The sequence below is a fragment of the Amblyraja radiata genome, chromosome 24, assembly GCF_010909765.2.
Source record: "Amblyraja radiata isolate CabotCenter1 chromosome 24, sAmbRad1.1.pri, whole genome shotgun sequence".
Taxonomy (NCBI): Eukaryota; Metazoa; Chordata; class Chondrichthyes; order Rajiformes; family Rajidae; genus Amblyraja; species Amblyraja radiata.
In genome coordinates this window covers 38051227-38075713 of record NC_045979.1, presented here as the reverse complement: position 1 = coordinate 38075713, position 24487 = coordinate 38051227, and the positions used below count along the sequence as shown (strand labels likewise).

General features: G+C 42.6%; 1 protein-coding gene across 1 annotated transcript; it reads right to left on the bottom strand.

Moving 5' to 3' along the window:
• Positions 1-5107: 5107 nt before the first annotated feature.
• Positions 5108-24380, bottom strand: wdr77 (WD repeat domain 77). The gene is made up of 10 exons (XM_033042969.1): positions 24276-24380; positions 23034-23219; positions 22178-22319; positions 20973-21022; positions 18890-18960; positions 17236-17290; positions 9882-9953; positions 9101-9212; positions 7382-7450; positions 5108-6013 (listed from the first exon to the last, which is right to left on the bottom strand). Exons 1-10 carry the CDS (start codon positions 24340-24342, stop codon positions 5872-5874), a joined length of 966 nt encoding a protein of 321 aa, XP_032898860.1. The 5' UTR covers positions 24343-24380; the 3' UTR covers positions 5108-5871.
• Positions 24381-24487: the final 107 nt, after the last annotated feature.

Here is a 24487-nt window from a genome sequence, read left to right as displayed (position 1 = left end):
AGCAACACTCCTGTGTGTCGACACTCTGAATCTCCCTCTCTGTGGCACTAGGTCAAACCAAACCGGTTCTTGTCATCCCCCCCCAACATTGCTACACGCTCAGGGACAACACAGGGCTTGGTCTGAGCTGGGGACTGAGGAGGGTTTAGTATCGAGTGAAACATATAAGATTGTTAAGGGCTTGGACACGCTAGAGGCAGGAAACATGTTCCCGATGTTGGGGGTGTCCAGAACCAGGGGCCACAGTTTAAGAATAAGGAGTAAGCCATTTATAACAGAGACGAGGAAACACTTTTTCTCACAGAGAGTGGTGAGTCTGTGGAATTCTCTGCCTGAGAGGGCGGTGGAGGCCGGTTCTCTGGATGCTTTCAAGAGAGAGCTAGATAGGGCTCTTAAACATAGCGGAGTCAGGGGATATGGGAAGGCAGGAACGGGGTACTGATTGGGGATGATCAGCCATGATCACATTGAATGGCGGTGCTAGCACGAAGGGCCGAATGGCCTACTCCTGCACATATTGTCTATTGAAACGTCACCTATTCTTTCGCTCCAGGTGCTGCCCCACCCGCTGAGTTTCTGCAGCATTGTTGTCAACATTTGTAACAAGATGCCCGCATCTGCAGTTGCTAAGTTGCTACTGAAACACGTCGTGATGTGTGGAGTTACCCTGGAGTCACTCAACGACTCTTACAGTCAGTAACGTTGCCATGGCAAAGAGAGGACATGGAGCTGGGTTTATTTTTACACAACAGCTCACAGGCTTGGATCCACAGAGTGAATTCCACATTCCACAGTAAACATCCATTGATATGACCCCCGAACATACTTGCTGTGTGCTCTGGATGACTAATGACAGCATTCTCACAATTCTATAAATACATCTAAACGCAGTTCCTGATTTATGGTTTAATAACTAGCAGTGAGACACCAATTTAGAAACATAGAAAATGGGTGCATGAGCCAGCCGTTCGAGCCAGCACCGCCATTCAATACGATCACGGCTGATCATCCACAATCAGTACCCCGTTCCTGCTTTCTCCCCATATCCCTTGATTCCGTTAGCCCCAAGAGCTAAATCTAACTCTCTCTTGAAAACATCCAGTGAATTGTCCTCCACTGCCTTCTGTGGCAGAGAATTCCACAGATTCACAACTGTCTGGGTGAAAAAGTTTTTATTCATCTCAGTCTTAAAGGGACTACCCCTAATTTACCATTAAGCACACTGGATAGCCACCGAGTGGTCACAGGAGTGGAAGGCATCCTCATCTCCATTACACAGCTACATCTCTTCACCAAATAAAAGCTGTCCAGGGTCTGACCTCCCCAGAGGAGCATGGATGGGTGAAGCTCAACAGACTTGGTACTGGAGTTGGGCGTTTCAATGCCAGCGTGTGGAGATGGGGGCTCCCTCCGCCAGAGCCCAGCCTGTGAATGTGGAGCAGAACAACACACAGCCAACCATGTCATCTCTGGGTGCCCGCTCTACCACCCACCACATGGAGCTGTGTCAGGGCCTGGCAGGCATTGACTCCAACACAGACAACAACCTGGCTGCTCAACACCCGGCTTCAGATCGAACTATTCCTTTATTTATCTTTCAATCGCAACAAGAGAAGACCATTAGGTGGGTCTGTACGCAGCTAAAACAGGAAAACCAGTAACAAACTGAATCTGCGGAATACTGAACAAAGTTTCTTTCAATGTTAACTGCCTGAAGCATAGATAGGGTAGACAGTCAGAACCTTGTCTCCAGCGTGGAAACGTCAAGGACTGGGGGGAATGGCATGACGGTGAGAGAGGGAAAGTTGAAAGGAGATGTGTGGGGCAAGTATTATTTCACACACAGGGTGCTGGGTGCAGCCAGGGGTGGTGGTGGAGGCAGGTACGATAGTGGTGTTTAATAATCAGTTTAAGAATAAGGAGTAAGCCATTTAGAACAGAGACGAGGAAAAACTTTTTCTCACAGAGAGTTGTGAATCTGTGGAATTCTCTGCAGTGGAGGCCGGTTCTCTGGATGCTTTCAAGAGAGAGCTAGATAGAGCTCTTAAAAATAGCAGAGTCAGGGGGTATGGGGAGAAGGCAGGAACAGGGTACTGAGCCATGATCACATTGAAGGACGGTGCTGGTTCAAAGGGCCGAATGGCCGCCTCCTGCACCTATTGTCTATAATAGGCTTTTAGACAGGCGCGTGGACATGCAGGGAATGGAGGGATACGGATCACGTGCAGGCAGAGGAGATTAGTTTAACCTGGTATGTTCAGCACGAATATTGTGGGCCGAAGGGCCTGTTCCTTTGCTGTACAGTTCCATGGAGTCTAAGAACTACATGGATTGGACAAGTTTGGAGGGATATGGACCAGGTGGAACTATTGTAGCTGGGACATGTTGGCCAGTGTGGGCACGTTGGGCCAAAGGGCCTGTTTCCACACAAATTCTGGTTTACAAAATCAGCAGATCAGGCAGCATCCCTGCACTACACTGATAGGTGACTTTTCGGGTCTGAGGAAGGGTCCCGACCCAAACCGTCACCTATACACGTTCTCCAGAGTTGCTGCCTGACCCGCTGGTGTTATTCCAGCTCCTGTGTCCTGATTCTCCATTCCCCCTCTAGAGGCTGCCTGATTCCTCTAGCACTTTGTGCTTTGATCAAGAGCCCAGCATCTGCAGTTCCTTATCTAGCTTGTGGATGGAGCCTTGTCCTACGGCGCCATCTACAGACGCTCTGCATTCTTACACCACGACAACACGAAACCCGAACACAGACACAGAGTGCTGGAGTAACTCAGTGGGTCAGGCAGCATCTGTGGAGAACATGGATAGGTGACGTTTCACAGAGTGCTGGAGTAACTCAGCGGGTGCAGCAGCATCTATGGAGCTAAGGAAATAGGCAACGTTGCCTATTTCCAGAAGGGTTTCGGCCCGAAACGTTGCCTATCTCCTTAGCTCCATAGATGCTGCTGCACCATAACTCAGTGGGTCAGGCAGCATCTGTGGAAAACATGGATAGGTGACGTTTCACAGAGTGCTGGAGAGGGAGGACAGTCAGAACCTTTTTTCCCAGGATAGAAATGTGAACGATTTTTAAGGTGAGAGGGGCAAAGTTTGAAAGCAGATGTGCAGTTGCAATTGTTATTTTTAGAGTGTGGTGGGAACCTGAAACACTATCAGGTGCGGTGGTGATGAAGGCAGATACAACAGTGGCAGCGAAACATAGAAAATAGGTGCAGAAGTAGGCCATTCGGCCCTTCGAGCCTGCGCCGCCATTCAATATGATCATGGCTGATCATCCAACTCAGTATCCTGTACCTGCCTTCTCTCCATACCCCCTGATCCCTTTAGCCACAAGGGCCACATCTGACTCCCTCTTAAATATAGCCAATGAACTGTGGCCTCAATTTGTGCTTACACACATAGGAACTCTTGTGCGGCTATTCAGAGAGTCAAGTTACGTTAAAAAATTAAAAGGACACACAGAAGACACATAGAGCATTGTAGCTTGCACAAACACTATATCGGGACATCAGTTCATTTTGTTGTGTTTTGGCCAAGAGTCTCACTGTTGCAGGGAAGAAGCTCTTAAAAAAGCGTGTTCTTTTTGTGGCGATAACCATATAACCATATAACAATTACAGCACGGAAACAGGCCATCTCGGCCCTACAAGTCTGCGCCGAACAATTTTTTTTTCTCCCTTAGTCCCACCTGCCTGCACTCATACCATAACCCTCCATTCCCTTCTCATCCATATGCCTATCCAATTTATTCTTAAATGATACCAACGAACCTGCCGCCACCACTTCCACTGGAAGCTCATTCCACACCGCTACCACTCTCTGAGTAAAGAAGTTCCCCCTCATGTTACCCCTAAACTTCTGAAGTCATGTCCTCTGGTTTGAATCTTCCCTATTCTCAAAGGGAAAAGCTTGATCACATCAACTCTGTCTATCCCTCTCATCATTTTAAAGACCTCTATCAAGTCCCCCCTTAACCTTCTGCGCTCCAGAGAATAAAGACCTAACTTATTCAACCTATCTCTGTAACTTAGTTGTTGAAACCCAGGCAACATTCTAGTAAATCTCCTCTGTACTCTCTCTATTTTGTTGACATCCTTCCTATAATTGGGCGACCAAAATTGTACACCATACTCCAGATTTGGTCTCACCAATGCCTTGTACAATTTTAACATTACATCCCAGCTTCTATACTCAATAGTATAGAAGCTTCTATACTCAATAGACTATGGTCCCTTCCTCACCTTGGTGCCACTGTGTTATGTTGTGTCGTGGACTTTCAGTGTTTGTGCTTTTTTTTAAAAAAAATTCTATTTTATTTTTAATATGTTTTATTATTTATTATTATTTATTTATTTTTATTTTTATGATACTGCCTGTAAGGGAAATTCATTTCGTTGTCTCTAACTGAGACAATGACAATAAATTTGAATACAATACAATACTGTCCGCTCGTCTGTGCCTGAGGTTGTATGTGCAGTTTTTGTGTTTGAGCAGGGAGTGAGCTGGATGTAGTGTGTCTCTAATGATTCTCCCTGCTCTTTTTTGACAGCGCTGTGTGTAGATTGTGTCCATGGAGGGGAGTTCACTTCTGATGATCCTCTCAGCAGTCTTTATGGCTCTTTGCAGAGCCTTCCTCTCTATCTGTGTGGTGTTTCCATACCACACCGTGATGCCTGTGGTGAGGATGCTCTCTACCAGTCCTTTGTAGACCTGGGTGAGAGGGCGACAGTGCAGACCAGCGGCAGAGAGTTCCAGAGATTCACCACTCTCTGTGTGAAGCATTAGGGCATTTAACAGGTGTGTACATGTGCAGGGACATGCATCAGGTGCAGGCATTTTAAAGGCAGAGATAGATTCTTGATTAGTGCGGGTGTCAGGGGTTATGGGGAGAAGGCAGGAGAATGGGTTCGGAGGGAGAGATAGATCAGCCATGATTAAATGGCGGAGTAGACTTGATGGGCCGAATGGCCTACTGCTCCTATGACTGTATGACTTGGCATCCTGCTCAGCACGGACACGATGGGCCGAATGGCCTGTTTCTGCTCTTTAGTGTTCTATGTTCCAGAGGATTAAACAAAAAAATGGAAACACCGACAAGTACATCTGATGTTTTAATGAAACTTTTTCCTCTAATCCTTTTGCTGTTGGTGTGATCTTGACGTGAAACAGACACAGGGGGGGGGGGGGGGGGGGGGGTCACAGTATCTCAGCCACCAATGCATTTCTGGGGAATATCACAAGTTGTAAACCATAACACTGTCAAACACTTTTCCCACTCGCACAGCACCCAACTTCCAAATAAATCAAACATTGACATAAGGTACCGATCTTGTCACACGGAGCAGATCCAAGTGGGTTCACACACGCACGTATAGAACTCAGATAGACACAGAGTGCTGGAGTAACTCAGCGGGTCAGGCAGCATCTGTGGAGGAAAAGGATGGGTGATGGTTCAGATCGGGGCCCTTCTTCAGACAGTTGTCTTCACCCATCAGTCTGAAGAAGCGTCCCGACCCGAAATGTCACCCACCATTATTCTCCACCAATGTTGCTCAGCCCGCTGAGGTACTCCAGCACTTGGAGCATTTACTCCAGCATCTTTGGTATATCTGCAGTTCCTTGTTTCTATGTTTGGAACATGCTGGGGGAGAGACAGAGACTTCTGGTGAGGCTAACCAACTTCCCGCAAGCAGAAATGTGAAGAGTTATGAATAGTTGAAACGCCAGCCCTGACGTGATGGTCAGGACAGGTCACCTGTGTCTCTTCCCAGCTTGGGGCACCTGCAAACATGTAGCTCGGTCATAGAAAAGGTACAAAATAAAGATTCTACGTCTAGCATTGCCTTCTCCTCTTGTCCCTCATGCCTTGACTTCTCCCTTGTCCACGTTGACGGTGTGGTGAAGCACTTGGTGGTCCCACCCTGCCGTGGTGAGCAGGTTGGACTTGAGCGGTGACCAGGACACACTGCGGATGAAGTCCGTGTGCGATTTATCCCGGAACCTAGAAACAATTTCAAACAAAGGATCACTTTTGATGCTTCAACATATGGGAAACACAAGTGGTTAAAGCAACAGAATTTTTAAAGAGTGCAGAAAGGAACTGCAGATGCTGGTTTAAACCGGAGATAGACACAAAAAGCTGGAGCAACTCAGCGGGACAGGCAGCATCTCTGGAGAGAAGGAACGGGTGACGTTTTGGGTCGTGTCAACTTTATTTGTGACATACACATACAAGATGTGCAGTGAAATGAAAGTGGCGATGTCTGCGGGATTGTGCAAAACTACAGAACAGAACCAGTATATACATTTAAAAACAAGTCCCTTCTTCAGACCGAGAGTCAGGGGAGAGGGAAACAAGAGATATAGACGGTGATGTAGAGAGATAATGAACAAATGAATGAAAGACATGCAAAACGGTAATAATGACAAAGGAAACTGGCCATTGTTAGTTGTGGACTAGGTAAGAACGAGTTAAGGGCCTGTCCCACTGTACGAGGTAATTCGAGAGTTCTTCCGAGTTTTCCCCTGATTCGAACTCGGAGAATGTCCGTAGCGGGTCTGTAGGAGTTTGTGGATGTCTCGTATCGGCTCGTACGAGTAAAAAGTAACCATTTTTTTCATCACGGGTATTTTTTTACTCGTGGATATTTTTCAGTGTTGCAAAAACGTCACGAGATTACCGGATTTCCCCGAGGACCTACCGTTACTCGTACGAGCCGCTACGGGACATCCACGAACTCCTACGGACCCGCTACAGACATTCTCCGAGTTCGAATCAGGGGAAAACTCGGGAGAACTCTTGAATTACCTTGTACAGTGGGACAGGCCCTTGAAGAGACAATAAGACGACTTTGAAGCTGGTACGACTTGGGTGGGGGAGGGATGGAGAAAGGGGATGCAAGGGTTACTTGAAGTTGGAGAAAACTTCATAGAAACATATAAACATATACAATTATAAAAGGACTGGACAAGCTAGATGCAGGAAAAATATTCCCAATGTTGGGGGAGTCCAGAATCAGGGGCCCGTCTTAGAATAAAGGGGAGGCCATTTAAGACTGAGGTGAGAAAATACTTTTTCACCCAGAGAGTTGTGAATTTATGGAATTCCCTGCCACAGAGGGCAGTGGAGGCCAAGTCACTGGATGGATTTAAGAGAGAGTTAGATAGAGCTCTAGGGGCTAGTGGAGTCAAGGGATATGGGGAGAAGGCAGGCACGGGTTATTGATAGGGGATGATCAGCCATGATCACAATGAATGGCGGTGCTGGCTCGAAGGGCCGAATGGCCTCCTCCTGCACCTATTTTCTATGTTTCTGTGTTTCTAAATCAATATTCATACAGCTGAAGCGACAGGTTCTTAAGTGACTTACACTTCCGACAGGTTGGTGTCCACGACGGCCAGGGAACAATCCTCACTGACTGAAGCCAAAAGAGGGGAGCTGAAAAATCAACAAGGAAACATCAGTCAACCCCACACTCTCAGACATTAGAGACCATCTACCGCCAATTATTACAAGCTGTGTATGAAAGAACTGCAGACGCTGGTTTAAATCAAAGGTAGACACAAAACACTGGAGTACCTCAGCGGGACAGGCAGCATCTGTGGAGAGAAGGAATGGGTGACGTTTCAGGTCGAGTTACTCCAGCATTGTGTCCACCTTCAATTATTACAAGCTTTTCTTCTTATCGAGTCCACACACAAGATTAGAAGTTGTTCAGCCAGAGCTGAACACACTTCTCGGCATCTGCACAATGGTGTCTGTCTTGCGCTTCTTGTGCGTGGTGGTGGAAAGATTGGTTGAAACAGGGCCGCAACGTGAACGCTCTTTCCTTGGCCCTAAGCTGATAGTTAGTCTCAACGGAACAAGCCGAGCGTGTGTATTTCAGGATATTAAATGATAACACGTTGATTGTTTTAGTGGGAGTACGTCATCATCCAGTAGAGAAGTTACACGTTGATGGGACGTCACTATTCTGAAGTACTAGCCCAGCCCAAGGTGGCTCCCATCCCAGGCCACGCCAGGCCAGGCGACCCTCACCCAGACAGTTGTGAATCTGTGGAATTCTCCATCACAGAAGGCAGTGGAGGCTGATTCACTGGATGATTAAAAGAGAGTCAGATTTTGCTCTTAGGGCTAATGGAATCAAGGGATATGAGGAGAAGGCAGGAACAGGGTATTGATTTTGCATGATCAGCCATGATCATATTGAATGGCGGTGCTGGCTCGAAGGGCCGAACGGCCTACTCCTGCACCTATTTTCTATGTTTTGAAGTTTAAGGAGCGAATGCACCAGAATAATATCACAAAACTGTATAATGCCACTGATTTACTCGAGTCTTGCTGAGAAGGCTTAGGAAGTTGGGCATGTCCCCTACAACTCTCACCAACTTCTACAGATGCGCCATAGAAAGCATTTTATCGGGATGCATCACAGCTTGGTTTGGGAACAGCTCCATGCAAGAAATTGCAGCGTATTGTGGACGCAGCCCGGACCATCACACAAACCAACCTCCCTTTTATCGACTCCATTTATACATCACGCTGCCTCGGCAAGGCCAGCAGCATCATCAAGGACCAGTCGCACCCTGGTCACTCCCTCTTCTCCCCTCAGGGAAAAAGTACAGATGTGTGAAAACTCACACCACCAGATTCAGGGACAGTTTCTTCCCATTGTTTAAGAAGGAACTGCAGATGCTGGAAAATCGAAGGTAGCCAAAAGTGCTGGAGTAACTCAGCGGGTGCAGCAGCATCTATGGAGCGAAGGAAATAGGAAACGTTGCCTATTTCCTTCGCTCCATAGATGCTGCTGCACCTGATGAGTTTCTCCAGCACTTTTGTCTACCTACAGTTTCTTCCCAGCTGTTTATCTGGCAACCGAATCATCCTACCACAACCAGAGTGAGGTGCCGAACTACTATCTACCTCTAGTAGTGACGCTGAACTATCTTTGATTGGACTCTGGCTGGCTTTACCCTGCACTAGAACTTCCTCTCACCGGCTGACAGGAACAGCGCAAGTTACAGGTATTTTAACGTTGACATTATTGAATTAGTAAGGAGCCATTCAACACTTTGTCATGGTTCTCACCTGTGTGAGGAATACTGCAGGTCAGACACAGTCCGGGAATGAACCATACTGCTCCGAATGCAATCCGACTGATTCTGTAAGCTCCTCACACCAACTATTCCATTCTCAGTCCCTGTTATATTTTCAAAAGAGAAGTTGATTTAGCACACAAAACATTTATAGAATTGGTTTCTAACTTGTGCTCACCCAGATTTACTGGAGGAAATAGATCACAACCCTAAGTAAAATTAACACAAAGTGAGAGGAATTAAAATTAAAATGCAAGTTTTAATGACAATCTATAGGCGGCAGGAATAAATGTCACAGCTTGTGGTCCCTCTGGGCAGTTTAGCAACAGGCTTTGCTTCAGTCTTACACCCTAGACTCTATTGGGCGGCACGGTGGAGCAGCGCCAGAGACCCGGGTTTGATCCTGACTACATGTGCTGTCTGTACAGGGTTTGTACGTTCTCCTCGTGACCGCGTGGGTTTTCTCCAAGATCGTCGGTTTCCTCCCCACACTCCAAAGACGCAGTTTTGTAGGTTAATTGGCTTGGTGTAAGTGTAAATTGCCACTAGTATGGGTATGTCACTAATAAAGAAACCGTTGAACCTTTAGGATAGTGTTAGTGTGCAGAGATCACTGACTCGGCTGTTTACGCGCTGTATCACTAAACTAAACCGTACCCCCTGCAGTGCTTTATGAACAAGTTGAAAAGAAACACACACACGTACAGACACACACACGCGCGTACAGACACACACGTACAGACACACACACTAAAGATGTGGGAACACATTACCGAAGGCAAAGACTTGTTCATTTTGCGGGTGCCATGTGACGGTGGTTGGGCAGCACTGCGATAATTCCGTGTCTGGAACCAGATGGAACATTTAGAAACAGACAGTAACAACTGCAACAGTTCAACTTAGAATTCCACACATCCCCTCTTCCCTGGGTGGCATTTCTCAGCTTCACATTGCCGTTTAATAGCCAACATTGACACCAACCAATGGTTCCCAACTACTACAACCTGCACCAGGAATATTTGGTATTTTTCCTGCAATTCTCAAAAATACACTAATATCTGCAGATCCAAGATTCAGAAACACCAGGCCCAATATAGGGGAATTCTGGCTCTTGCCCTTCATTCTACCCATTGTACTTGAGGTTTCCTTGATGACATTTATATGTAGCATTAACTGATTTGATTGGGATAGCATGCACAAGGGTACTCACTGTATATCAGTTCATGCACCAACAATAACTCTAAAGCTAAATGGTCTCCTTTCTGTGACGTTCTATGTCATTAAGTGCGGAAGGAAAGAGCGGAGAAAAGACGTTGCCAGGACTCGAGGGCTTGATGTTACAAGGAGAGGCTGAGTTGGCTGGGAATGTTTTCCCTGGAGCGTAGAAGGCTGAAGATGGATACAAATAGCTGGAGTAACTCAGCGGGACAGGCAGCATCGCTGGAGAGAAGGAATGGGTGACGTTTCGGGTTAAGACCCTTCTTTAAACTGAAGGGTGACGTTAGACGTATGTAGAACACAAAGGATAAAGAGGAGAAGGATTTAAAAGAGACCTAGGGGACAATGAGGAGGGTGAGGCGCGTATGGAACGAGCTATCAGAGGAAGAGTAGAGGTGCGTACTATGTGACATTTTAAAACATTTTAACAGGTACATGGGTAGGATGGGTTTACATAGACTTGTTTGGCTCTAAAACCTGGATAGAACAGACTAGTTGGGCTGAAGGGCTGCTTACACCCTATACACACACACAACTCCGTAACTCAGGTGATCACCAGCAACTGTGGGGAATAGTTACATTGACAACGCACAAATATATGTAATATTTTTTGACTGTTTGCATGAATAGTTTTTTGTAATATATTTTTTTATTAAAGGTAATCAATTACAATGCTTCAAACAACTTTATATCAAATTAATTCAATTTGCATTAAGTAAAACACTAGTAATACTTATCTACTGTTTTTTTAGAAATAATGATAGAGAAAGAATAGAGGAAGAATAAATCAGTAAGAGAGTGATTAAATAATAATTTGATTATATATAGGAAAGAAAAGAGAAACGAAAAAAAAAAAAAAAAAAAAAAAAAAAAAAAAAAAAAAACATTTTTAGTAACCACAATATGTATTATTAATAACACTACTACAAGTGATAGTATCAATAAAGACATATATGTAATTCCAATATAAAAATGAATTATTCTCACCAAATCCCGCAGGGTGCACGTCGAGCTGTGTTGCCAAGAACAGCTACTTCTCTAAATACTGTATATATGGAGACCATATCTGTTCAAAAGAATTATACTTGTCCAATAGGACAAATCTAATTCTTTCCAGATGTAACGTCTCCATCATCTCTGTTGCCCACATTTTGGTTGTGGGGGATAATGTTCCCTTCCAAAATTTCAATATGATTTTTTTCCAATTATTAAACAGTAATCAAAGAAATTTCTTTGATTTACTGTAAGTGATAGATGTAAATCCGGAATTCCAAATATTATTAGCTTTGGGTTAGGGTCCAATTTAACTTTGATGACTTCAGAAATAACTTTAAAGATTTCTGTCCAGTAATAATTCAATTTAGGACATGTAACGAAACTATGTATTAAATTTGCCTCTGCTTTCTTGCACTTATCACAAATAGCGGAGAGATTCGGAAAAATACTATTTAATTTAGTTTTCGAATAATGTAACCTATATAATACTTTAAATTGTATCAGTATATGTCTGGCGTTTAATGAACACCGGTGTATTCGTTGTAGACTTTCTTCCCAGTTTTCTTTTGTTATAGCCAATCCCATTTCATTTTCCCATGCTTGACGATATACTTCCGTTATTGGATTCTCCTTATCCAAAATGATGTTATATATATAGGCTATTAATTTTTCTGTATTTGGATATAAATTAAACAGATCATCTAACAATCCTGCTTCTTTATTTTTATAATCTTGTGTATTGGATTTAATATAATCTCTAATTTGTAAATACCTAAACAAATGTTGTGGAGACAATCCATAAATATCTTGTAACTCCTGGAATAAAAGAAATTTTCCTTTTCTATACAGATGTTCTATCCTTGTAATTCCTAAATCATCCCATTGTTTAAACCCCCCATCTAATATAGCAGGTTTAAACGATGGATTATTCATAATTGGTAATCTAAATGAGAGATTATCCAAGTGTAGAGTCTTAACTATTTGTTTCCAAATACGTCTATTATTATATATTATTAGGTTGTCTTTATAATATTTTTTTTGTACTTCCGTTGGTGCAAAAATTATCGAACCTACATTGAAAGGTAGACAGTCCTCCTTTTCTATATTTAACCATGTCGGTTCATGATCCATATTTACCCACCAGAAATTCATATTCTTAATCTGAACAGCCCAAAAATAATATAAAAAGTTTGGAAGTGCTAATCCTCCATTTATCTTAGCTTTACATAGATGTTTTTTATTTATTCTGTGATTTTTATAATCCCAAATAAAGCTATTGACAATATTATCAATTTTTTTAAAAAAGTTTTCGGAAGAAAAAAAGGAATAGCCTGAAACAAATATAACAACTGCGGTAGAAATACCATCTTTATGGCACTTATTCTACCAATCATGGATATAGGCAGTGTTTTCCAATATAAAATATTTTTTCTAAGTTTATCTAATAGTTGAGGATAGTTGGATTTTATTAATGCGTTATGAGTTTTAGTTACGTTAATCCCTAAATATTTAAGTTTGTCTGTAACTACTTTTAATGGGTATTGTTGTAATGTATTAAGATTTATTCCTGTTATTGGCATAATCTCGCTTTTATCCCAATTAATCCTATACCCAGAAAATGCACCAAACTTAGTTATAATGTTTAGCAGGTTGGGAATACTAATTTCCGGTTTTGTAATATAAATCAAAACATCATCTGCATATAAAGAAATTTTATTAATTGTTGTATCAGTATTATAGCCATATATTTCAGGTTCAGATCTAATTTTTTCCGCCAATGGTTCTATCACCAATGCGAACAATAAGGGTGATAACGGACATCCCTGTCTGCATCCCCTAGAGAGTTTGAATTTGGCTGATAAAATTTGGTTAGTCAAAATTCTTGCCATAGGATTCGAGTATAAAATTCTTACCCATTTACAAATCTATCCCCCAATTGAAACTTTTCCATTATATTAAATAAATACATCCATTCCACCTGATCAAACGCTTTTTCTGCATCTAGTGATATAACCGCTAGTTCCGTATCTCGTATTCTTTTTGAATATATAATATTAAACAAACGTCTGAGATTATGGGATGAGTAACGTTTTGGGATAAAACCTGTTTGATCATAATGTATTAATTTAGAGATCACTAAACTTAATCTCCTAGATAAGACCTTAGTTAATATTTTTTGGTCTGTATTTAAAAGGGCAATCGCTCTATATGATCCAGGATCTTCCAAATCCTTATCTACTTTAGGGATGAGTGTAATTGTGGATTCATTTAAAGATTCTGGTAATTTTCCTTGGTCATATGCATATCTATACATTATTTGTAATCTTGGGGAAATCAGATCTTGAAATTTTTTATAAAATTCTGCACTCAGGCCATCTGGGCCCGCTGCTTTTCCGTTCTTAAGCGAACTAATTGATTCTATAATATCTTTTACTGTTATTTCAGCATTTAACAATTCTCTACCTTCCTGATCTAAGCTATTGATTTGACATTCTTGTAAAAATATTTCCATACTATCTGTTTGTCCTGTTAGTTTTGACGAATAAAGGTTTTTATAATATTGTAAAAATCTATCATTAATATCTTTTGGAGTAATTAATATATTTCCATACTCAGATCTAATTCCGTGTATCATCTTCTCATCTTCTAATTTTCTAAGCTGTCGTGCTAGTAATTTTTGTGGCTTATCTCCAAATTCAAAATACACTTGCTTAGTTTGTTGAAAAAGTTTAATCACTTGATTAGAATATATTTTATTTAATCTATATTTTACTGATGCAATTTTATTACTTAACTCTTTGGAAGGCTGTTTTATATTTTCATTATCTAGACGTTTTATCTCATTTTCTAAATTTTGTTCTATTTTTCGATTTTCTTTATTGAGATGTGCTTGTGCCGATATTATTGCGCCACGCATGAATGCCTTAAATGTGTCCCAAAATAGTGATGGAGAAGTTTCAGGATTATCATTAGTTTCAAAAAATAATTTAATCTGATCCATCACATATTTACAACAGTCATTGTCCTTTAATATCTGAGGGTTAAATCTCCAGGTAGTAGATTTATTAGATATATCTTTTAATTTTATCTTAAATGTTAATGGCGCATGATCCGAGATGATAATATTATGATATTTTGCATCATACGTAAAGGGAAGTAATTTAGAATCTATTAAAAAATAATCTATCCTCGAATAGGTTCCATGTACGGGCGAGAAAAAAGAATATTCTCGTCCGGATGGGTTATCTAACCTCCAGATGTCTTTAATATTAGATGTATTGATAAAAGCATTTATGAATTTACTTGATTTCGAGGCAGCTTTCCTTTTTGCGGATGATCTATCTAGATAATTATCTAAAGTACAATTTAAATCACCTCCAATTATTAAATTGTGTTGAGTGGATATAGGAATATTATTAAATATTTTCTTAAAAAATAATGGATTATCAAAATTAGGGGCATATATATTCATTAAAATTACCTTTTTTGAATATAATTCCCCTGTAATTATTACATATCTGCCTTCTTTATCCTCTATAATAGAACTTTGTATGAAAGGTATACCTTTGCGAATAATTATTGCAACTCCTCTAGATTTATGAATAAATGTAGAATGATACACCTTAGAAATCCATTTAGCTGTTAATCTATGTTGAGCATCTTTTTTAAGATGAGTCTCTTGAAGGAAAATGACATCTGTCTTCAATCTGTTCAACTGAGCTAATACCTTTCCCCTTTTAATTGGTTCATTAATGCCTTTTACATTCCAACTGCAGAAGGTTACTCCATCACCCCCAGTCCTTCACCTTTATATCATGCATTTTACTATTAGGGCGGCTTTTTTTGGAGTAGCCTTCTTGACTCACCCAGCTCCCCGTTGCACCCGGACATCAATCCAATGAGAATTTCTTTCCACCTTAATCCACATCTATGTCTTCTTAAACTAAATACACAATATCCTTCACATCTACATTCAAATAATATATAATATAAGATCAATAAAAAACAAAAACAATAAGAAATATCAATAATAAAAAAAAAGTAAAGGGTGTTAATAGGGTGCTCAGAAAAAAAAGAAACTACACTTGTATAGTGTGTAGTATGTGAAGGTGAAAGCCACACTAACGTGGCCATTAATCTACAGACTTCCGTTTTTTTTAATTAAAAAAAGATGTTGATTATACCAGCTCCTATCTCAAATGCTATATATATTGGGGTGGGGTACTAACTTTATATACTTAGTACTTAGTAATTATTTCTATTATTCATATTACTATTTGCTAATTACTAATATCAATTGTATTTAATACTATAATATGTAATACTATTATCATGGAATAATTAAATATTTTCTAATAATTAATACAGAACTACTATTAAATGCCCATTATTCCACTTCCTTCTAAGTGAGTATTTCATAACCACAGGTCGATGATAAAAGTTCAGTCCTCTCCTTCTCCCTCGGGTTCTTCCTCCGCATCTTCTCTCTCTTCATCTTCTGGCTTCTGCTGTATGCCTCGGGCGAATTTCAATGCTTCAGTATGCTTAACGAAACGATATTCCTTGTCATCATAAGTTACTCTCAGTATTGCTGGGTACATCAAGCCATATCTCAGATTCTTAGTATTCTGTACATTCCTCAGAATACCTTTTGTTTCTTTAAATAGAGCTCTTTTCTTGGCCACTTCTGCAGGAAAGTCTCTAAAAATACTGATGTTGTCTCCCTCGTATTTCAGGTTTCTCTTTTTTATTATTATCTTCATCATTTCTTCGAAGACATGGTCAAAGGCCACTTTTACAATCATTTGTCTGGGCGGTGAACCTATCCCAGGGGCCCGTCTTAGAGCCCTATGTGCACGGCTCAACAGGGGTTCATGATCCAAATTCAAAATATCCATTAAAAGTTTTGCAACAAATTTTCGAGGATCTTGACTCCCCTCACGACCTTCGCTCAGACCAACTATACGCAAATTTTTACGGCGTTGGCGTCCCTCCAAATCGATACATTTCTCGTTTGTTTTATGTAATAATTCTAAGAGGCGTTTGTTCTCGGCACGGAGTTTTTCGGTCTCCTTAGTATTCACTTCAGCAATTTTAGTTAGCTCTTTAATTGCTTCGCCTTGTTGGTCTAGCGAAATTATAGTAGGATCTATCTTGTCATCCAGCTTTCTTTCCATCCCAGCAGCTATTTCCTTTACATCCTCAATTTGAGTTTGTAACTCGGCATTAGCCTTTTCCTTCCACTCATCCATCATACTTTTTACCGTCGTTATAACTTGTTTTATTAAGTCTTCTTTATCTTCTTTATTTTTCTCGTGAGACACCAGCATATCCGCTTTTAAACTTTTTATCTCCTCCATATACTCCTTCCTCTGCTTCTTTATCTCCTCCATATACTCCTTCCTCTGCTTCTTTATCTCACCTAGAATGGTAGTCTTAAGTTCCTCCATTTCAGCTTTCCTCTGTGAGATATCTTCTTGAGAAGCAGAAGCAGCAGCAGCTCCAGAGCTGAGGCCAGTTTCCCTTCTCGTAGATTTTTTTCCAGCGGTGGGGGTGGGGGAGCGCTGGGTCATAATTTCTTCTTAAAATCGCGCGCCTGATGACGTCACGCACCTTTTAAACGCTGCCGGAGCCGTTCACAATCGATCTCCTGTGGTAAGTGCGTTTGTTTGACCCTTTTACCCCCGTTTTAAATACAGTTTTTTTCGGAGCTGTAATGGCGCGATTCCACTCACATCGTGGCGCCAACCGGAAGTCCTGAATAGTTTTTTAACGCACATCGACGGAGATAGTGTAACGGCCCCACCTGGCCATCAGACACCACAGACTAATATAAACTACGGACAGAAAGCTTGCAGTTGAATTTACTATCGATGAAACACAGACATCACTAAATGGAGGCAAGATACGCACCGATCCGCAACGCTGGTTTGGCATTTCTTCTGTCCCACAGTAAAAGCCTCCTGTCCTAAATGAGGAAAATCAAATCAAGAAAGATTGATTGTTCACTTAAAGCGATTGCTAAATAGTCATCTCTATCACCAACAATGTCAGGGATTAGTATCCACACAAGAGGCAAGAGAGTTTATTTATTGTCATGTGTCCCAGATAGGACAACAACATTCTTGCTTGCTGCAGCACAACACAATATGTAAACATAATACAGAACAGGAGATAAAGGTTCACTGTGTCTATATACCATAGACCATATATTTACACAATAAATGAACAAATAAAGTGCAATAGGCTGTTATTGTTCAGAGTTTGTTTGATGTTTGCGAGTTTAATAGCCTGATGGCTGTGGGGAAGAAGCTTCCAGTGATACAGGGGTTGATAGTCAGACATGCGTCTACAACTCTGATAAACTAATATTAACACAACTCGTTATAACATTTATGTTACTAACCACAGCTTCAAGTACTAAGAAATAATGAACTTTTAATAAGATGTTATTCGATAACTTTGCATTATTACTGTCATCTCTTTGTAATAATCAGGATGTAACATGTAAACTGAAACCTAATACCAAATGTGAAAACAATGTTGGTATTATCAGTGGCACTATACCCTTCATCCTGTGTTAACTGTCAAGAACCGACTCCAGACATCAAAATGCCAATTAAACTATTGTGTCTTAATGATACTTTAGGTAAATAATACATTGGTTCAGATTATCAACTGTGGCCCGAGTTTTCACGGTAGCATTTCACACTGCCGTGTTTCACAGCAAGAGGTGAGATTCCAAGAACCTACCGATGCACTCTGCTAAAAGGCTGGAACCTTTGCCAAAGGGTTTTCCTTTAAAATATCCATTTTTTCAATGCAAACTTTAATTAATTTTATTCAAAGTTGTCTGTGTATCTACACTTGTAACTCACAGAGAAGAGGCTTGCATCGTTAGAAACTTGCTGTTCTATTTATGGATTTGAATCACCAAGGTTGAACTTTCGGAGAAGATTGTACATTCATTGCAGTTTGCATTTTAAGGGAACCTTTCTGCATTGTCAACAAAATAGAGAGAGTACAGAGGAGATTTACTAGAATGTTGCCTGGGTTTCAACAACTAAGTTACAGAGATAGGTTGAATAAGTTAGGTCTTTATTCACTGGAGCGCAGAAGGTTAAGGGGGGACTTGATAGAGGTCTTTAAAATGATGAGAGGGATAGACAGAGTTGATGTGATCAAGCTTTTCCCTTTGAGAATAGGGAAGATTCAAACAAGAGGACATGACTTCAGAATTAAGGGACAGAAGTTTAGGGATAACATGAGGGGGAACTTCTTTACTCAGAGAGTGGTAGCGGTGTGGAATGAGCTTCCAGTGGAAGTGGTGGCGGCAGGTTCGTTGGAATCATTTAAAAATAAATTGGATAGGCATATGGATGAGAAGGGAATGGAGGGTTATGGTATGAGTGCAGGCAGGTGGGACTAAGGGAAAAAAGTTGTTCGGCACGGACTTGTAGTGCCGAGATGGCCTGTTTCCGTGCTGTAATTGTTATATGGTTATATGGTTTATTGCACTGAAGGCAGACTGACTTCACAGATAATAAGTAAATGGACACCAACTGACCTGAGCACAGGACAGGAATAGATTCACATTGCCAGGGCAGGCAGCCACACACGATACAGACCCTGAGTGAGCTGCAATAGAAAGCATTCAGTGTTAATCCTTGACCAAAGTGGTACTGGTCTATCATTGTCAACACAGTTCAAGGTCATACAGCGTGGAAACAGGCCCTTCAGCCCAAATTGCCCACACCAGCCAACTTGTCCCACCTGCCTGTGTTTGGCCCACATCCCTCCAAACCTGTACCTCTCTGTTTCTTAAACGTTGGGCTAGTCCCTGCCTCAACTACCTCCTCTGGAAGTTTGTTCCATATACCTACCACCCTTTGTATACAATCTGTTCACATCAGAACCTTTCTTCCTGAAGGTTTAAAACCAACACATGTTGTCTTGTGTAGGAAGGAACTGCAGATGCTGGTTTATACCGAAGCTAGATACAAACTGCAGGAGTAACTCAGTGGGTCAGGCAGCATGAGTGGGGTGCCACAGGGATCTGTGTTGGGTCCACTGTTGTTTGTCATGTACATCAATGATCTGGACGATGGTGTGGTAAATTGGATTAGTAAGTATGCAGATGATACTAAGATAGGTGGGGTTGCGGGTAATGAAGTAGAGTTTCAAAGTCTACAGAGAGATTTATGCCAGTTGGAAGAGTGGGCTGAAAGATGGCAGATGGAGTTTAATGCTGATAAGTGTGAGGTGCTACATCTTGGCAGGACAAATCAAAATAGGACGTACATGGTAAATGGTAGGGAATTGAAGAATGTAGGTGAACAGAGGGATCTGGGAATAACTGTGCACAGTTCCCTGAAAGTGGAATCTCATGTAGATAGGGTGGTAAAGAAAGCTTTTGGTGTGCTGGCCTTTATAAATCAGAGCATTGAGTATAGAAGTTGGGATGTAATGTTAAAATTGTACAAGGCATTGGTGAGGCCAATTCTGGAGTATGGTGTACAATTTTGGTCGCCTAATTATAGGAAGGATGTCAACAAAATAGAGAGAGTACAGAGGAGATTTACAAGAATGTTGCCTGGGTTTCAGCAACTAAGTTACAGAGAAAGGTTGAACAAGTTAGGGCTTTATTCTTTGGAGCGCAGAAGGTTAAGGGGGGACTTGATAGAGGTTTTTAAAATGATGAGAGGGATAGACAGAGTTGACGTGGAAAAGCTTTTCCCACTGAGAGTAGGGAAGATTCAAACAAGGGGACATGACTTGAGAATTAAGGGACTGAAGTTTAGGGGTAACATGAGGGGGAACTTCTTTACTCAGAGAGTGGTAGCTATGTGGAATGAGCTTCCAGTGAAGGTGGTGGAGGCAGGTTCGTTTTTATCATTTAAAAATAAATTGGATAGTTATATGGATGGGAAAGGAATGGAGGGTTATGGTCTGAGCGCAGGTATATGGGACTAGGGGAGATTATGTGTTCGGCACGGACTAGAGGGGTCGAGATGGCCTGTTTCCGTGCTGTAATTGTTATATGGTTATCTCCGGTGAAAAGGAATAGGTGGCATTTCAGGTCGGAACTTTTCTTCAGGGCATAGGTTGAAGGTCAGAGGGGAAAGATTTACTAAGAACCCGAGGGGCAACACTAGATGGGTGTATGGAACAAGCTGCCAGAGGGCGTAGCTATGGGAGATACAATAACAACATTGCTGAATGACTCTGTGACTCCATCAGATCTAATAATCAGTACAAGTTGGAACATTGTGTTTTTTGTAGGGTGTAATGAACCAGCAATTATGCTTTTACTATACATTTCCCCACTGATAATAGTACACATTGTCTTTGACTTCTCAAAGTCTAGTATACACATACACATGTGTATGCAGTATTTAGCTGAGGGCGTGGTGGTTGATTCTAATTGTGAGTGAAAAAGTTAATTTATCTATTATAGAAACATAGAAAAATAGGTGCAGTAGGTCATTTGAGCCAGCACCACCATTCAATACGATCATGGCTGATCATTTAATATCAGTACCCCGTTCCTGCTTTTTTCTCCATCTCCCTTGGCAGAGAATTTCACCCAGAGAGTTTTTGTGCGTGTGGTGTGTGTGTGACCAATCCATCTCACTCCTGTCATTGCTCACCTTGGTAAGAGTTCAGCACGGTCTTCTGTTCCAGGTCCCAAACCTTCACACTAACAAATCAAAGTGCTGAGTTATTACAAAGCGAGCCAAAACCTGGATAATTCAGACTATTTTCAGCAGTTGATCATAGCTATACTCATTATTAATGGGTGAATGATGGATAATTGCACATGGTTCACTGTTAAGATTATTTGCCTTTTACAATCCATTATATGGAAAAATAAAAACGGCATTTCAAATTTCTGAATGCGCACGTGGACTAATTATTAGGATATGTACACGGTGCAGGTCATGTGCAAACACATTTAAAGCAGATGTGTGGGGTAAGTACTGTCTTTACACAAAGAGTGGTGGGTGGCTAAAACTGGTGGTAAAGGCCGATACGATAGTGGAGTATAAGAGAGCTTTATATAGACACGTGGACGTGCAGGGAATGGAGGGATTTGGATCACGTGCAGGCAGAGGTGATTAGTTTGTGGGGGGGGGGGGCGGGGGCTCCTACGCTGAGCTGTTCCATTAATAAAGAGGAAGGCTGATGGAGCAAGTTAAAGGAGAAAGGTGGAGGGTTCAGGGAAAAAGTTTCACAAGAGTTTTTGCAGCTAATGGCACGGCACTCTGTATCTTCCACATCGCTCCGCCCTTTGTACAAGTTTGGCTTGATTGTATTGATGTACAACATTATCTGATCGGGTTGCAAAGAACAAAGCTTCTCATTGTGCATTAGTACACGTGGCGAGAACAAACCTAACCCAGCCATCCACAGTGGAACGGTTCAATTGGGAGGTGAACAATAGACAATAGGTGCAGGAGTAGGCCATTCGGCCCTTTGAGCCAGCACCGCCATTCAATGTGATCATGGCTGATCATCCCCAATCAGTACCCCGTTCCTGTCTTCTCCCCATATCCCCTGACTCCGCTATCTTTAAGAGCCCTATCTAGCTCTCTCTTGAAAGCATCCAGAGAACCTGCCTCCACCGCCCTCTGAGGCAGAGAATTCCACAGACTGGCAACAAGTGGCCAGAATTGCAGAGAGGCAGGCGTTTTCAGGTCAGGAAATTGGGAAAGATCTTGGGATCAGTGAATGGTGGGAGCACACAGGCATTCATTCTTCACAGGACAGAGAGGAGTGACGAGTGGACACCTGTACCAGTGAGACACACAACGGGGAGATGCAGGGTCGGACAGACGAAGGAGATAGTACCAACCTGCAGTCCAGGCTGCCGCTCACGGCCTGCGTTTCGCCAGAGAGAACGCTGACTTTAGTAACTACATCGTCGTGTTCACATTTACAGAATTTGTTCACCATCTGGCCCTCACTCTCCACCACCCCCCACAGCTCGACAGCACCTGCAGCAGAAACAACACAAGCAAGTCAAGATGTCACTTCTGGTTTAGTTTAGATATACAGCACAGAAACAGGCCCTTCAGTCCCCGCTGACCAGCGATCCACGCACACTAACACTATCCTACACACACTAGGGACAATTTACACCTACACCAGGCCAATTGACCCACAAACCCATGTGGTCACGGGGAGAACGTACAAACTGCGTACAGGCAGCACCCGTATCGATCCTGGAACAAAATAAATCAGCATAGGGCTGCACCAATTTGATTGAATTGGAACTCTCCTGTAGGAAGTTTAAATATACAGTAGCCCCTCATGATGACGGACCGTGGGAGATGGGGAAATGGTGCCCTTATTGTCAATTGTCCACTATATTCCAGTGTAATTTATATGGCATTTCATGTGTTGAGACCTAATCAATTTTAGGCTTAAGAAGAACGGCACTGACAGAGGTGCCTTTTTCCTCCTGAAACATTAAAGCAAAGCTTGTACAAAACTCCACGGTGTGAAGACGGGTCTCGACCCAAAACGTCACCTAATCCTTTTCTCCAGAGACCTGCCTGACCCGCTGAGTTACCCCAGTACTTTGTGTGCACCTCAATACAGGTAGTGTTGGTGGCCAATGAAGCTGTGTGGGCTGGCGGTGGTGTCTGTTATAAACAGGTCCGTGAAAACGAGGGTTTACTGTGCTGAATATTAAAATTAATCCTCACCTGAATCCGATGCGACGAGGATTTCTCGGCCAGAGACCCAGCATGCATCCACCACTCCTGCTTGAGTCTGGAGGCTGACCGTACAGAACTTTTCATTTGGAGCTTTAAGCGGATCTTTGAACACCCAGATAGATCCTAACCAACTGCGCCCGGATAGCGTTGAGGCCCCGAGCAAGATCGCTCCATCTGTAACGATGATCAGACAAACAACCGATTACAGCCGGGAATCTAAACTGACAGCTCGACCTCTGCACCACAACAAACCAACAGACTTATAATGAAAGTATATTAACCGTTGTAAAGACAAACATTTACATGCACGCTCATAAAAGTTAAGAGCAGTGAACAATTCATGCACATTGCTTGTTTTCAAAACCGACTATTGTGTGTGAAGGTGAAAATAAATCTAATCTTCTCAACGGTGAAAGATGAAACATTTCTGTGAAGTTGAGCAGAATAAACCGCGTGAGAGTTGCAACGACAAAACAATCAGGACTAAGTCTTCTTGTCCCAAATACTTGCTGCTCTATGAAGGCAATATTCAAGATGCTAGTGATCCTCTCCTGCTCCCCTCTCACCCTCCCTCCCTTCTCTACCCCAAACCCCCTAGTCTCTCCCAGATCCCCACTCCCAACCTCCCCCTCCAGATTCCCTATTCCCCCTCAATACACACACACTCTCTCCGAGATCCCCCCCTCACCCTCTCCCCGCAACCCACTCCCCCGACTCTCCTCCTTAACCCCCTCTCCCCGTCTCTCTCTCCTTCCACCCTCAACCCCACGTTTCCTTCGCCGGGCCGGTTCTTGGTCCTCCAAAATATTCCAAATGGAATTTAAACTGGAGGTGGTGAAGGGAGGGCTTAAGCCAGAAAGGGTTATTGGGAAGAAAGAGCTACTTTAAATTTAGTTGCATCTGGTTGGGAAACTATAGTAATAATAATAATAATAATATTACATTTTATTTATGGGCGCCTTTCAAGAGTCTCAAGGACACCTTACAAACATTTAGCAGGTGTAGGGTGGAGATTATTCCATGTGCGGGGGGAAGAACGAATTGCTGTACCAACACATCTGTCTTGGTACCTCCCCTCCCCCTTTCCTCAGCGGTTCCCCCCCTCGTGTCTCCCTCGCTCTGTCTGTGTCTCCCCCTTCCGCCCCCCCCTCTCCCTCAACGGTTCCCCGTCCCCTCTCCCCCTCGTGTCTCTCTCTCTGTCTGTGTCTGTGTCTGTGTCACCCCACACACCGGCCCGGTACCGCGCTGCCTCCAGCTGCAGCTCGAGCGCCGCCACCGCCTCCTCCATCGCCGCCATCTTGCCGCTGCGTCACCGCGTCATCACGTCATCCCTGACCCCGCCTCCAGTCCCAGCCCGCCCCCGACCCTGCGTCACCGCGTCATCACGTCATCCCTGACCCCGCCTCCAGTCCCAGCCCGCCCCGACCCGCCCCCGACCTTGC

Excerpts from the sequence above, each read along its gene's own strand:
- wdr77 (XM_033042969.1), bottom strand. The coding sequence starts at position 24,342 with ATGGCGGCGATGGAGGAGGCGGTGGCGGCGCTCGAGCTGCAGCTGGAG. Across the intron at positions 23,220-24,275 it reads GGCAGCGCGGTACCGGGCCG|ATGGAGCGATCTTGCTCGGG; the intron begins GTGTGTGGGGTG and ends TCATCGTTACAG. Across the intron at positions 9,954-17,235 it reads CAAACCAGCGTTGCGGATCG|ACACGGAATTATCGCAGTGC; the intron begins GTGCGTATCTTG and ends ATCTGGTTCCAG.